Source organism: Ambystoma mexicanum, chromosome 1p (genome assembly GCF_040938575.1).
Source record: "Ambystoma mexicanum isolate Mex_15411 chromosome 1p, UKY_AmexF1_1, whole genome shotgun sequence".
NCBI lineage: Eukaryota > Metazoa > Chordata > Amphibia > Caudata > Ambystomatidae > Ambystoma > Ambystoma mexicanum.
In genome coordinates, this window is record NC_090921.1 from 1,097,578,890 (window position 1) to 1,097,594,595 (window position 15,706).

Genomic DNA, 15,706 nt, shown 5'->3' on the forward strand with positions numbered 1-15,706 from the left:
GCCCGAGATCAGAAGGATGGCCAGGTAACCAGTGCAGTCTCAATATAAGCCAGGAATTCAGCAGGGGAGAAGAGGAGAGACAGCAGTAGCAAAGAGGACGGTTTGAAGGTGCTTCCAGAACCGAAGGTGGTTCTCCTCAAGTTTCAGGGAGGCAGGGAGGCTGTTCCAGAGGGAGGCCCCAGCCGAAGAGAGAGATCTACCACCAACTCGTTGCTTGGAAAAGCGACTGACCCTGAGGGAGTTGGAGGCGGATGATGGAAGAGATCGCCAAGGAAGATATTTAGGAAGAGAGAGTTGAAGATATTGAGGCCCCAGGCCCCAGAAGGCCTTGTGGACGATGCAGAGTGTTTTGAACTTAATCCTCGCAGCCACTCGGAGCCAGTGCAGAGATTTCACTCCTGGAGAGATGCGATCACCGGACTTGAGGCAAGGACAAGTCTTGCAGTCCTGTTCTGGAAGAGTTGCAGATGCCGGAGAGTAGAAGCAGGCAGATTTAGAAAGAGGCTGTTGCAATAATCCAGCCTAGAGAGAACCAGAGCTCTGGAGACAGTGAGCTTCTGGGGGAAGGAGAGAAAAGGAAGAATACCTCTGAGGAGGTGCAGCTGGTAGTGTGACTTCTTAGAGAAATCAGAGATGTGGGGAGAGAAAGAGAGTGTGGAGTCGAAGAAGACCCCAAGGTTTTTAGCCTTGCAGGTGGGAGCAGGAAGAGGGCCAAGAGAGGCCGGCCATAGGGTTACAGGAATGGAGGAGTGGGAGTGCCGATGAGGAGAATCTCAGTCTTACTGGCATTAAGGCAGGGATCATTGTGGCACACCACTCCTGGATAGCAGACTGACAGTCAGAGATGAGGGACGGAGAAGAGGTGGCCGAAGGAAGCCTGAAAATGAGCTGAGGGTCGTCTGCATAGCACTGGAAGTTGGGGCAGAGAGCGGCAATGCTTGCCAGGTATTGGTTGAACAGCCAGGGAGAGAGGTTAGACCCCTGGGGGACACCGCAGGTAGAGAAAAAGATAGCAGAGAGGAAGGACCCAAGTTGGACCTGGGAGGGTCGGTCAGAGCGGAAGGAAGTCAGCCACGCCAGGGCCTGACCGGTGATACCCAGGTTATCACTGAGACATTTTAGCAGGATGGAATGGTTGACAGTGTCAAAGGCAGAAGAGAGATCAAGCAAGATGAGGACACAGGGGTGAAGCCAGACTGATGGTCATGAAGACAACCAACAAATTCAGTGTGGAGATTAAGCAGGGAGATGGCCAGTTTCTACAGGAGCTTGCCCAGGAAGGGATTGATGGAGATTGGACGATAGTTAGCCGGGCAGGAGGGATCAGCAGAGGGTTTCTTAAGAAGAGGGTGCACAAGGGAGTGCTTCAGGGGGGATGGAAAGACTCCAGTGGTGAAGGAGTTGTTGCAGAAGTCAGTCAGGGCAGGAGCCAGAGTGTCAATGTGGTCCTTGATGGTTTTGGAGGAACAGGGGTGAACCTGTTTTGACTAGACTTTCATAGATCGGACTTGTCTGGAAACCTCATTTGCGGAGAACAGGGGAAAGGCAGAGAAGGAGGGAGGAGGGGTGGCTTCAGCAGGGCCAGAGGAAGAGCAAGAGCAGGGAGTAGAGGGAGGGAGGAGAGAGGAGGAGAGGGAGGACAGGATGTCCTGAGTTTTAGAGATGAAGGATGAAGTGAGATGCCAGTGCCATGCAGAGGGCTGGGAAGGAACAGAAGAGGTAGAGACTGCGGCAGGATTGGCCAGTTCCTTTCAGATTTTAAAGAGTTCAGCCGAGATGCTAAATGCCGCTGAGACGCGGGCTTGGATATGAGCTCTCTTCTTGGTGAGGACAGAGAGCCGGTATTTACTAATTACATTATAATGAAATCTGTGACCTAGAGTCAAGTGATCAATGACTCTCACAAGTTGTCCTTTGAAGGGACAAGGGACTTTGCCCTTATCAAAGAAATGCATCATATTGTAGAGTGCCAAACTAAATGACAGTGAATGCAATCAAGCTCTTCAAATACACTGTACCAATATTTTCAAAGAATAAACAAAGGAAAGCAACAGAAACATACTTTTATTGTGTTTCATACCATGCAGCATTGTACAAAGAAGCAACATAATTTATGATCCACTGCCGATACTCAACAGATATGGAAAATGAAAGGCTGTATTAATAAAATCACATATTTTACAAAGACAGCCATCAAATTTGCTCCAGATATTCATTAAAAGTAAACTCCTGTTGCTCCAGCAACAGCTACACATTCTTACTGCAACTAGTAGTAATACTGGCAGCATGCACAGGAGCCACAATTCTAAAATGTCTGAAGCAATTAAAATGTACATTTGTAACTCTGCTGATTTAATATTCCAGATAAAATACAAAAAATGGGCAGTAGGGCAAAACGTTGGAGAGGTGGAAAAGTACATCAAAATCTGTCTGTGTTGGCTCGAATGCTAATATATACTATTATCTTTGAACTCAGTTTGTTGGCCCAATAACAAAATATCAAAGTCTACAACATAAAGGGAACTCCTGACCCCTGGAAGAGTAATTTGTTATATATAATTGGCCTGCTTGCCACAACTAAACTAGCAATAAGTCATTGATCAAAGTAATACTTGATAGTTTCATTTTGAATTATTTTTATTTTGATCCTTTTGTACTTTTTTAAATACATCTCATATCTTATATGCTCTGTGTATAATGAAAAGTGGTTACATTGGAATAGAAGCTAGTAGCGGCAATGACCCAAAGAGATAGTAAAAAACCAGCAAATACAGCTGACACGTGTTTCGCATCTCATTCCAAGGCTGAGGACAGAGCAGCCTGCTAAGACTGCCTCGATGATTCCCTTTGTTGCCCTTCAAGGCAGTGCTGTGAGGTGCTGACTGTTGAGGCACTCCTTCCAGGTACAAGAGGTCCTCCGACTTGAAGATAAAAAGCTGTCTGATGAGACTCCCTCACCGACTGCCCTTCAACAGCCCTACAGTATTATGCATGATTGTGCCCATAAAAGAAATTAGTTTTTTTTTTTACTTTTGTTTATTGGCAGAAAGTTAGGACAGGTACAGCACATTTTACACAGAGATAAACAAGAATCATAATATTGCACTTAGGCATTACAACATGTATCATTGCAAGCAGCTCAGAATGGGGGAAGGGGGAGGAGTGGTAACACGAGGGATCATAAAGTGTTCAGTACTTATGAGGAGTCGGGCTGACCCAGCGGGGGTGTGGAGCTCGACTCACCCTCGTCTCTGTTGTTTAGATAACTGCAGAATTCGGTCCACACATTTTTGGGGCAAGATGGCATGGGTAATGATCCAATATACTCTTCTTCACACATTTGTACCCAAGTAAGGGCTTTCAGCCACATCTCCAGGATGGGGGTGGGGGAGCAGCGCTTCCAGCATTGCAATATACATCTTTTAGCCACAATAGTACTTACATTTAAAAATCTTGACATTTATTTTACACTTTCTCCAGCCCAAATTCCGAACAACAAGGCCAATGGGTCAAGGTCCACCGGGGACCCAATTATCTCTGAGAGCGCTCTGTCACTTCCCTCCAAAACCCACCCAGTGCAACACAGGACCAAAACAAATGTATATGATCTGCTTCTTCAGACTTGCATCTCGGGCATGTGTGGGTCTGGGTGTGTGTGAATTTCGCAACTCTGAGCAGTGTGTAATAGAGTCTGTTGAGGAGTTTATATTGTATGCAGCGAAATCTAGCGCTAAGGGAGACTTTGCGCGTGTGCGCACACATTTTGTTCCACAACTCATCGGTGACTTCCATTTCTAGCTCCCTGGCCCAAGCTTCCCGTGGTTTGGGGGATGCATCCCCTACTTTTCGCAGCTGCATTTTGTACAGAGAGGATATTATGCCCTTGCCTCCTGCAGAATTTGATATGTATTGGAGTTCTGGTGAGTCTGGGGGCTCGTCTGGGTAGGAGCGTCACATTTCGCAGACCGCCGCTCTTAGCCTGAAGTATTGTAGTAGCTCAAGTGGTGAGTTGGAGTGTTCGTGTCGCCATGTTTGAAGTGTAATAACTTTACCGTCGGGGTACCGATCAGTTACATGATAGCCCCGGTTTCCCCAGTGCCGCAGAAAATTCTGGTCGTGTGCGGGGTAGAGGCCAGGGAATTGCCATATGGGGAGCCATTTATAGTATGGGCGATGCTCATGTTTCGAGTCTAGAATGCTTTTCCACGCTCTAATCGCGGCAGCCAAGCAGTCTGAAAGGGGCATCTCTCTGGAATGCACAATCTAGTAGTAAGGTCATAATATTGTTCCCAACACCAGCCAGTTTCACCAATTTGACTTGAGGGGGCGGGTTCAAGTGTGCGTACCAGTGTGTGTCGTGTTGGGCCTGTGCCGCGATCCAGTATAGTGTTAGGTCTGGGGCTGAGAAGCCTCCTTTTTCGTATGGTAGAGTCATATGTTGCCACTTCTTACGGACAGCTCCAGAGTGCCAGAGAAATTGGCCGCACGCCAAGTGGAGCCTCTTGAAATATTGCTTCCCGGGCCACACTGGCACGTTGGCAAAAATATAGAGGAGCCGGATTTTCCAAGAGGAGCTTGGGGACCGCAATCATTTTTATTAGGGACAGCCTGCCGCAAGGGACAGTGGGAGATTGCGCCATTTGAGCATTTTGTATTCAATGAGCTGTGCCGTTGTCGCATAGTTATCTGCAAGTAAGGAGGTTTTGGTTAGTGACACTTGCACCCCGAGTTATCTGATGCCACCTGGGGACTAGTGTAGGGGGAATTCGTATGATGGTTGCTGGGTTGCCGCGGTGAGAGGGAATATTTCCGATTTAGAGTAGTTGATGGTGAAGCCAGAGTACGTGACTATTTTGGTTATGTCTCAGATAATCGGGTCTAGATATGTGGAGGGGTTTCTGACGTACAGGAGTACATCGTCAGCTTACAGTGAGATGATTTCCGGTGTGTCTTGTAGGCGAATACCTTTACGGGTATGCCGATCTCTGACATGGTCCACCATGGGCTCAATGGCGAGCGCAAAGAGGATGGGGGAGAACGGACATCCGTGACGGGTACCCCTATATAGCGCAAAGGGAGAGGAGGCAATGGAGTTGACCAGCACCCTGGCCATTGGTTCTGTATACAGGAGTTTTATATAGGAGATCATCTTTGGTCCAACCCCCATTTTTCCCAGCACGGCCCACAAGTACTGCCATGAGACCATGTCAAATGCTTTCTGGGTGTCAAGTGTGACCGCCACTGCGTCTGCCGTCGGGTCAATTCTGGACATCACATTGAATAGACGGCGGATATTAAGAGCCGTAGAGCGGCCAGGAACAAATCCACTTTGATCAGCGTGAACTAGATGGGGCATTAATGGAAAAAACCTGTTTGCTATTATTTTAGCAAAAATGTTCATGTCTGTGTTAATAAGCAATAAGGGCCTATAGGAACCACATTCGTCTGGGGGTTTACCCGGTTTGGGGAGGACGGTGATAAGAGCTTCTCTTAAGGAGGGAGGGAGGGTGGCTAAGCGTAGTGATTCAGACCAGACCCCATGTAGTATGGGAGCTAAAATGGCAACATGTTCCTGGTAGAACTCAGATGTGAGCCCGTCGGGGCCTGGGGCCTTGTTTTTTGGAAGGTCTGAAATTACCTGGACCATCACATCTAAGGTGAACAGGCATCAAGTTGTTCTCTGGTATTTAGGGAGATGAGAGCCATCGGGATGCTTTATAGTAGGTCGTCCAGGTCATGGACTGTGTGTTCCGGCTGGGGACCATATAGGCTGGCATAGAAGCTAGTGAAGGTGTCGATGATGGCTTGGTCAGACCAGTGTTGTGTGCCTTGTTCATCTAGAATGCTATCTATCCGGGTTCTACCTTTCTCAGCGCGCACTAGTTTGGCCAGGGTTCTTCCAGGTCTGTCTCCCTCGCCGTACCTTCGGGCAGCCACGGGGCGAGCGTAGTACTGCACCTCGCTCAGGGCGTGAGACTCAAATAGTTCTAGTTCCGTTCTGATCTTTGCTAGGGTTGCCGGAGCTGGTGCGGAAGCATGTTCTCGTTTTAGAGTTTTGAGCTTAGTTTCAGAGTTGTTTAGGGCCTGCCTTATGGCTTTGAGAACCCCGGCCTCTCTTGAGATGCACATCCCCCTGATGTATAAAATAAATGCCTCCCAGCGGGTCCCCTCGGTTGTGTTCTGCGTGTTGTTATTTTCAAAAAAGATGTTTATATCCGATAGGATCTCAGCTTTAAAGACAATGTCAGATAGAGCCTCAGATTTAAAGCACCAGGGGGGAGGAGTGGCCAGGGTCTTACCCAGTTGGATCTGCAGCAGCACAGGGGAGTGATCGGAGAGCATACGTGTAAGGATATTCACATCAGTCACCCTGCCTACCTGGCACCCCGATAGTAGGAACATGTCAATTCTCGAAGAGCTATTATGTACTGTTGAATGGAAAGTATAGTCTCTCTCTTGGGGATGGAGCGTTCTCCAGACATTGTGTAGATTTAGTGAACCCATATGTGTAAGAAGTTGCTTTGCTGCTCAGGACGTGACCCTGCGTGTAGTGGTTGTTCTATCCAGGACATTGTCAAGTATACGATTCATGTCTCCCCCCCATATGATGGGGACTTCTACATATCTCATGAGGATAGCGGCTACTGCATCTATGAATTCGGGGGAATCAGTATTAGGACCGTATGAGTTTGCGATCAAGCATTCCTCGTTAGCTAGAGTGCAGTGGAGGATCACATATCTACCTTCTATGTCAATGTTGGCTGTGTGGAGTGCAAATTTAACCGATTTGTTAATGAGATTCAAGACTCCCCTGGATTGAGTAGAGTATTGGGTATAAAATCTGTTGGGGCCCCATGCCTGTGCTAGGTTTGATGATAGGAGTTTCTGAGCATGTGTTTCCTGCAATAGGAGTACCTTGATCCCATGCATTTGTGCATATGCTGTAATCCTATGGGACTTCGTGAAATTTGTTAATCCCCAAACGTTCCATGTCATCATTTTAATAGGCATGATGACAATTTATTGGACATTCCAAGTAAAGGATCTGTCTCTGTCCACAACCATTTGTGTTGCAGTGGCGTGAGCGCGCCTCTTTTCAAAACCAGTCGTTACCGTCCTACCGATTTTGGTAAAACATTCCCCAACTTCACCACCCCCCACCCTCACCGCCCGGTCTAAACTAGCAGTTTAGTAGTACCCACCCCCGGCGCGACCAACTGCGTGCCTTCCCCAACTTGGCGACACTTGACCAATAGCACAACAGGGGCTTGAACATAAACACTCAGACTCAAAAGGCATTGCAGCTCCAGTGGGGGCTGCCGCTGCCGTCTGACCCACATTTGTTAATGCATATCATGGTAAGAATTCTTTCGAATGGCTGAAGGAACTTAGGTTACAATGAAGCAAACATATATTGTTAGGTAGTGAGATCAAAGCAGGTGCTGCCTTAGGCCGGCGTCAAACAGTAAGGCTTGGTTATCGAGGTCCGGGCCCAGTGTGTGCCGTTATAAACAGGCTGATTGGGGATGTATCCCCTTCCACAGGTATTGTTCATGAGATGTTGATGCTGGGGCTATGTTAGGTATAGAATAGGGGGGGAAGAGGGGATAAGTCGACCCCCTGGGGGGCAGTTTGTAGATTGGGCCTGGCTGGCCAGGGCCATAGTTGGGCCGTGGGAGCCTTGATCTTAGTTGGCATCCATTGTATCCTCCGGGGGATCCACGAGTGGGATTTGTGCCTCGATGAATTTGACTGCCTCATCCGGGACCATAAAAAAGTACAGCTTCTTTCGGTGAGTGAATTTTAAGCGGGCAGGGAAGAGCATCGCATACTCGATTTTCCTGTCTCTTAACATTTTTTTAACTCCTCCGAATTGGTGTCGCTCCATCTGCACCCCTACTGAGAAGTCAGGGAAAATCCTGATGATTTGTGAGTCCAGCTTTAGTTCCCCCTTCTCTCTGGCCAGGCGGAGTATGTGGTCTCTGTCCTTGTAACTTAGCAGTTTTGCAATTATTGTTCTAGGGAAGTCTCCTGGTTTAGGCCGGGTGCCAGTGAGCAATGTGCTCTTTCAACAGTGAAGAATGGTGACAGCTCAGGGTTGTCTAGGAGATCTTTGAGAAGTTGTTTGACCGCAAGTTCCATCCGCCCTTTTAGCGCAGATTCAGGCACCCCCACTATGCAAATGTTATTTCTGCATGACCTCAATTCAAGGTCATCGCACTTAGATTTGACCTGCTTCATGTCACGGACGAGCTCCGTGACTGTGTTTTGTAGGGTGTGGACATTGTCCTCAGTGATTCCCACTCTTTGCTCCGTCTCAGTGATCCTGGCCCCATGTTGATCGAGTTTAGCTCTTAAGGAGGCAACGTTTGCGTTAATATCATCCAATTTTTCATGGAAGGTGGCAAAGTTTTTGGCCATGGACTCCATTATTGCAGTCAAGTCAGGCTGTGAGGGGCCTGGGAGGATATCCTCATTGTCTTGTGCAGTGGAGGGGGATGCTTGGTCCGCCTTCGGCGTTGCCTTGGTAAACTTGTCCATGACGCCTACCTTGCTAGCTCCTCGCGATCTGTTGGACATTGCTGTGGTGGGGAGCAACGCCTAATTTGACAGGATTGTTGGGGACCGTGGATCCCGGAGTGGGGGTGGTGGTTGGCACGTGGTTGCGGCATGCAGGAAGTGGGCCCAATAGTGTAGGTATTTGCCCCGCCTGGTTGGGAGTAGGCAGCCCATGGGTGGCCAGTGGTAGCAAGGCAGCTGTGGACTGAGACTGGCCAGGGAGGGTGTATACTGTACACTGATGGGTTTAGCAAGTACTTTGTAGTAGCCACAGGAACAGCAGGTGTTGAGAGCTGGGGGGTGTCAGGAGGACCCCTGTGTAGCCAGTATCTCTTTACACAGTGTTTGGGCTCGCTGGGCGCTGTGCAATTGATGAGATGGGTAGAGGGGGCCCACAAGATGATGAGGTAATATTGATCTGATCAGTGAATGCTGATATAGAGGTGTGATTGCCTCCTTTACGGTGTCCTGCACAGTCACAGTTCCTTTGATGGAGATTAGCAGCACCTGGGTGAGTGGATAATCATGTGAGGTGTTGATATCGCACAATGAGGGGCCAGCGCGTAGTTTAATTCCCCAGCTGCCACCACTGCTAGTTTTTTATGTGCTCCTAATCTGGGGAGCACCGGAGCAGACAGCCAGTATGTGGGGGGTGCTGGGGAGCTGGTGCGTGCGTGCGCGAGCAACGGCGACGGGCCTCACAGGCAGGGGGCCAGGCCGCGGCGAGTGTCCCTCCAGTCAATTTGGATCTCCAGCCCGGGTGGTCACAGATCGCTGCCGCGCCCTGATAATGCGGTAAGCTATGCTGGGGAAAGAGGGGGGGCAGGGGGCGAGCTGCAGCCTCACCACAGGTCCGGGGAAGTCCAAGTGAGGCCGCAATGGAGACGGCAGCGCCACAGCCCTCCCCCTCAGAGGCACCTACCGTCACCTCCCGCTGTTGGCAAGAGCCCGCGGCGGCAAAGTAGAAGGCGCCCCGGCTGAAGGCGCGGGTCGTGGTCCCGTCCCTCCTCCTCACGTGGTCGCACTGGAGCCGGCAACAGGTCTGGGGGGGGTTTTCAGTAGGATACAGCTCCACTTTGCGAGCGGGTATTCCTGGGGCCGCCAAGTTTCCAACGCCCTCCACGTTTCCAGGAGGCGGGCCCAGCGGGCTTGTATGGCTGGCCGATGCTCTCCGCTGTAACTTCGGCGCCGCTGAGCCGCCGACAGCAGTTTTTTCTCAGACTGTGCCCCGTGCACGGGGGGCACTAAGGCGTCGTTCTTGGGAGTCCAGATGCAAGGATTCCACCCTTGATTGCGGATTATAGTCTATGGGTCACGGAGCTATAGAGCTAGGCGGCCATCTTGCTGGCTGCTCAACAGTGCCCCCCAAAAGGAATTAGTTTTATCATTGCTAGTTGCTTTCAAATTGGCCCTAATTGATATTCCGGGAATCAATGGTGATGTATGCTGCCATGACATTTCATGGTCTGAATAACAAAGTTTTAAAAAGGTAAATTATCACAAAAAGTGTATATTCTTAATGTACATATACACTGGCCTCCATTTCAGCCTTAATTGTTTCATCAACCTGGATAAATCACACATGCATGAAACACGTGTCATAGAGAAGATTCCTGTAGACAATATGATATGTCTTTATAAAAATACAAAAGGATTCACTTAAAAATAATACAAAAAAAACCTATCAAATATTACATTGATCATTAGCTAATTACTAGTTTAGACATGGTGAGACGGATATATTTTCATATAAAAATTTGCAACATATAGGGAATGAAGAGCGTATGATTTTGAAATATACTGTTGTAGCTTAAATACCAGGTGTGCCAATATGTCCACATTCCAGAGAAGGAATACCGCACAGCTCAACACAAACATTTACATCTGTAATGGTTCAATGGATTATACACATACCTGCATCTTTTGGAAGAAATTCTGTAATGAAAAAAACACAAAGGTTCTGTGTTTTATTTTTTGTCTTAATCTGGAATAACAGTTCTTCTGCAGACATGACTCTAACCAGTAAAGTTAAAAATGCTATGCATTTACCTTTAAATTTCCGCAGAGAGTCTACAAACAAATATAGAAATGTTAGTTTCTTGAATACTCTTCAATATGTAAAATTCTTTGATGTTAAAGAATTTAGTCACTTACCTCTTTCTTTAATGAGCTCATCTGCAAAAAAGAAGGATGGGCATGAACATGTCACCTCTTGCATGTTTCTTGCAATCTGGATTTATTTTTTCATAATTACATTTGATCCGAACAATGTTTAATGGAACTTTCATAAGCATTTATTGAAGTGCATGTGTTCATCTATAAATACATTATATTCCTGTTGCACATAGGTAATACCTACTATTGAACAGGGTATTTGAACAGCTGTAAAGCTGATGGAATTTGTTTGTATATTCAACATTTCTTTGTGTGATACGCTTAAAGGAACTATCCAGTAAGTAATTTTTTTCATAAAATTCTTCCCATTAGAACTAATAGCATCAGCCATTTAAGGACAAATATCAATTGTTTCAAGTGTGCACTACATACATGATACATTTTCTATTATGGATTCATTTTTAATTGCATTGGTGATGGCACATTGGCTGTCAACCATGAATCCAATATACGCTTACAGTACCGGTAAGGACAGCCATGGGGTTGTACCTAGATATGCGGTTAGCTGGGCTTTGGAACTCGAAGAAAACAGATGAAGGTCAACACTTGTGTTACACTTCGAGCATGTATGCCTTATAATATTTAGCATGCCCATGACGCTCGAAGATATATGTTGATAACCCTCAATTGCAGTTATAACCTAGAACTGCTCATGTCAGCCACTGCATCGCAGAGTGACTCTTTTCAATATAATTTGTAGAACTTGTAAGATATGTAGTAAGACTATAAAGGTAATATGTTGATTGTGCTTAGAGGATCCCGCTGTCCTAGTTTCTATGGCAGCCTGTCTGCCCCAACTAGAAGAAGCTCTAGGACATCCAATCTATTACACTTAGTTGACGTGAGGGTAGCCTGTCCATAGTGCCTAGAAAAGTCTACGAAGGTAGCTGGATTTTCTTCCCCACATAAGATTGGATGACACAGCAACATCAAAGATAAACTCCATCTGAGCTTAAGGTATGTATAAAAGCACCACTTCGGTGGACATCTGCCGCAGGCACGACTATCCAACCATGCATTTTTTATGAATGCAGCTACCACTGCGACAAATTTGATCTAACTGTTCACATAACCATCTTGCACTGAAACGCCAGACTTGCCTCAACACCTCTGCCATTAGAATACAGCAACAACCTACAACAAATTTCGGTCTAGCTGGTATCGAGTCTCCTGAATTAGCGCTGTGTCGTGACCTCCCTCAGCACCCATACACATGCCTAGCCTCATGGGTTGCTTATTGGAGCCTAGCCAGCCGTCCTAAGTCCCAAACTTGGCCAAATGCACACACGCATCTTAAGCCTCATCTGAGAACTTTCCCATACCTGGAGTTCGGTCCCCGAGGGAGTTCCTACCACAAAGAGCTTTGAGGCCATACAAATGGGAAAAGGCGGTAAATAAATGACTAATACAATACAATACAATACAATATATGACTACTCCCATATTTTTCTTTTTTTGCACATTCAAGAGATGGCAGCCAGTTTTAAATAGATCAGGGCTTTGCCCAGTGTGTTGGCACTATACAAATTTCTTGAGAACATGGGCCAGCTTTCTAAAGGTGACTTTGGAAGACAAGAAGTGTTAGATCCGAAGCTGGTCAGTTTCCATTTGGAAGATTCACTGTCTGCAGCTTCTAAGTAGGACCCTGGTGAGATAGATCACCAAGGACCTTTACAGAGACTTAAGACTCGCCTGCCAATGAAGGCTGAAACTGGCTTTTGCACTCTCAGTCAAAAAGACCCCCACATGAGCAATTGTAAAATCTAAGTAAGAATTGGAGTTGACTTCAAACACAATATTTCTATTTTCCATACAGTAGTAATCGAGTTGCATGGCATGAGGCCATTCTCACTTATCAGCGGCATTACCCAGGTATTGTATTTATGCTAACAGTCTTACCAAAAAAATCAAAACATTATCTGTGCATTTCAGGATTTTTAAAAAAAACAAATAAAGTAAGTTAACAAAACAATACATGTTCCAACTAAATTTGCCAAAATGACCAGACTTTGTGTTACAGTACCTCGCAGGTATGAATAAAGGGTGTGGCCTGCAGGCAGAGACATTTAGTGTGCTGGAAGGACTTCAAGTCCAGTGTTTATATTAAGCACATTAAGGCCGTATTGAGAGCCCATTGAATCAGCTATACATTTTTACCCCACACTTTGCAGGGTACATAGTAACTCTCCATCAGTCAAGGAAAGGCTGGGCAGTGTGGGCACTGATTGTTGATCAAACCTGTCCAGGGTCCAGATTTGAAGGACATGATGTGGACTAGAACCACCCCCGCCCCCAGTGACTGTGGTGGCCCAAGTGGGGCCCTGACTTATGCAGGGGTGGCACGAAATGGGGTGGCACCTGGGGTGGCCCATCAGATTCCAGGGGTAGCATGCGCCATCCCAGGCCACTCCCTGGATGTGTCTATGGAACCCCACGTCCCTAGCCTCACACTAGAGCAAGCAAGTAGCAGATCTGGTAGACACGGCTCCTGTTGAAGAAAACATCACCCATCTGCGGTCAGGATGCAAAGGGAAGCGCGTACCTCCAAGACAGGCATACTGACAGCTCACCAAATATGAAGGTGGAGAAAACACACAGTGGTTTCTGAATAAATATTCTAAACATGATGGAACCATTGAGTAATTGCCATAAACAAGCGAATAGCCCAAGTAAAAAAGGTAAATGATTAAAGGAGAGCTGGCAAGGAGAAGAACTTATTATCAGCTCATCAAGCCCTGGGTCTGGAGACCACCATCCGAGAGATTTCTTTGAATAGGCCTAATGTTAGTACAATGTGCATGGAGGCACATTTGCACACAGAGAAGCCACAGATAACCAAAGAAATCAAAGATCATTTGGGAGTGAGATAGAGAGAAGACTTCAGTGATAGGACAAGTAGAACATTTGGAAGAAACCAAGCGTTCAGGGTTGATATAAAGAGAAACCCATTGGGCCAAGCAGCCACCTTATAGTGATTGTGCTCTCACAAGAAAATCGTGCAACATTTATCACTTTCAAATATGGTGCAAAAATATGGAACTGGTGCTTAAAAGGGACAACAGGTGGATTCTAGCCGTCGTTTAATCAATGTTCATTTGTGATACCTGATGCTCATAAAACCTCCTGTTCGAAAGCCCTGCACATTATTTGAAGCAAAGAAACAGGGACGTCATTTCACCAAAATGCCTGGGTTAGCAGATGCGACATCACATGACCCTTGACCTCTGATGACATCACATGAAGTGATGTCATTTGACCACACATTGACGTGGCATTGGGGGAAGCGATAAAACACAACCTTTCACCCCTTGACAAAACAGGAAGTGGCATCACATATTGTTCCTAAGTACATTATGAAAAATATGATATCACTGTAATGTGATATACATTTCATACAAGAGTGGATCACTATATGTATCATTGATATCAGTGTGTATAGGGCCAAATTACCAAATTACTGTGACTGCAAGCAGACGTCCAAGGCTAAATGATAATGATGTGTTATTATATGGCACTTACGCTTAAGAGCATTATATAGAACAAATATACATATAATATCACCCAACGTGAGTTGGTACTCATTTATCAACCTCGGAAAGATGAAAGGCTGAGTTGGCTTTGTCGGGATTCAAACCTGCAACCTGCAGATCACACACACATCGCCGCAGCACTTGCTCACACACTGAGCTATCTTACCGGCTATAGCTATCTTACCGGCTATGGTAAAATGAGCAATTACATGTTTGAATGATCTCAAAGTCAGAAAGAAAATTACAGTATGCAGTGAATACCATTAAACTGGTAACTGAGATCTAACAGCAGGCCAGTTCATCTGCAGGTCTGGTGCAAAGTTGGCCACATGTCAAGCCTGCGTGGATCTACATTTCAGGCTTCAGAGAATGGCAAAATACATACCATTGGGAGAGTACATAACTGTATATTAAAGAATTTAAAGCAGCAGGGAAAGCAGCGCACTCACACGGCATCCCGTATTCTGGGCACTAGTTACCTCATACATGCAAACAAACATCCTGAACAGCATGCCATGGAGATAGGAAAGGTAGACACATTACAACAAAGCATTAATTGCGGCATAATGAAATCAAGGGCCACTTTATGTGCTATGGTCAAATATTTCCACGCTGTACACAAGCTTTTAGGAATAAGGATTTTGTCAAGTGACCGAGGACACAGAGATGGAATGTCTTGTGATGATTGTAACGGAGACAACGGCAGAAAAAAACATGCTATAACTGCAACTTGCAAAAAGCAAAATGCAGAGTCCGAAATGGATGCTATTCCTACTCTAAATGCTTTTTGGACGTTTTTGTCTGTTTTGTGAATTGGAGGTGTTTAAGAATAGACTAAATCAGTGACTCACCCCCTGAAGTGTGCCTGTAATAAACCATTAATGAGTCTAGCAATTATTGTATAGAATTCCAGAAAGACACATTCTTTGTTATTCCTATTCTTTCTGATTTAGGGTCACTGCTCAAAGTGTTACACTTCTGGAACCCCCTGTTTTTTAAGAGGCTCGAACAAGAAAGCCAGCCACTCCAGAAACAATTAGCCACATGGCGCTGGGCACAGGCAAGCAGCTTCCATTTATAAAAAGAAAAAAAAGAGAAAATATTTTTAGTTTTTTGGGGAGTAGCAAGGGTCAACCATAGGGATAGCAAGGGAGACCACAGGGGTCGCAACTGCGACCCCCAAATGACCATCCTGCAAAGAAATAACTCTGCAAAAGCTTGTTTTCAATCACGAGGCACCATAGAAACATCAGCAATGGATTGCTAGAAGTTTACTAATTACCTGTTGGTGTTTTAATTAAGCATGTGTGATGCAATATTTGCAGATTTGTGGCGCATATATATATTTTTTTTGCTACTGCATATTTTAGAAATTGATGCCTGGGGAAGTGAGCCTTAACCCGGGATGGAGGAAGAGAGTCTACAAGGGAAGTAATGGCCCT

The 15,706-nt window shown here is 46.2% G+C and overlaps 1 protein-coding gene across 1 annotated transcript in view; it reads right to left on the reverse strand.

The window, feature by feature from the left end:
• LOC138569204 (butyrophilin subfamily 1 member A1-like) overlaps positions 1–15,706 on the reverse strand; it is a 259,914-nt gene that overhangs the window by 14,526 nt on the left and 229,682 nt on the right. The window contains exons 15-17 of the mRNA XM_069647015.1: positions 10,714–10,734; positions 10,609–10,629; positions 10,474–10,494 (exon numbers count right to left, since the gene is read on the reverse strand). Coding sequence (XP_069503116.1) covers positions 10,474–10,494; positions 10,609–10,629; positions 10,714–10,734 — 63 coding nt within the window. The remainder of the gene's footprint in view (positions 1–10,473; positions 10,495–10,608; positions 10,630–10,713; positions 10,735–15,706) is intronic.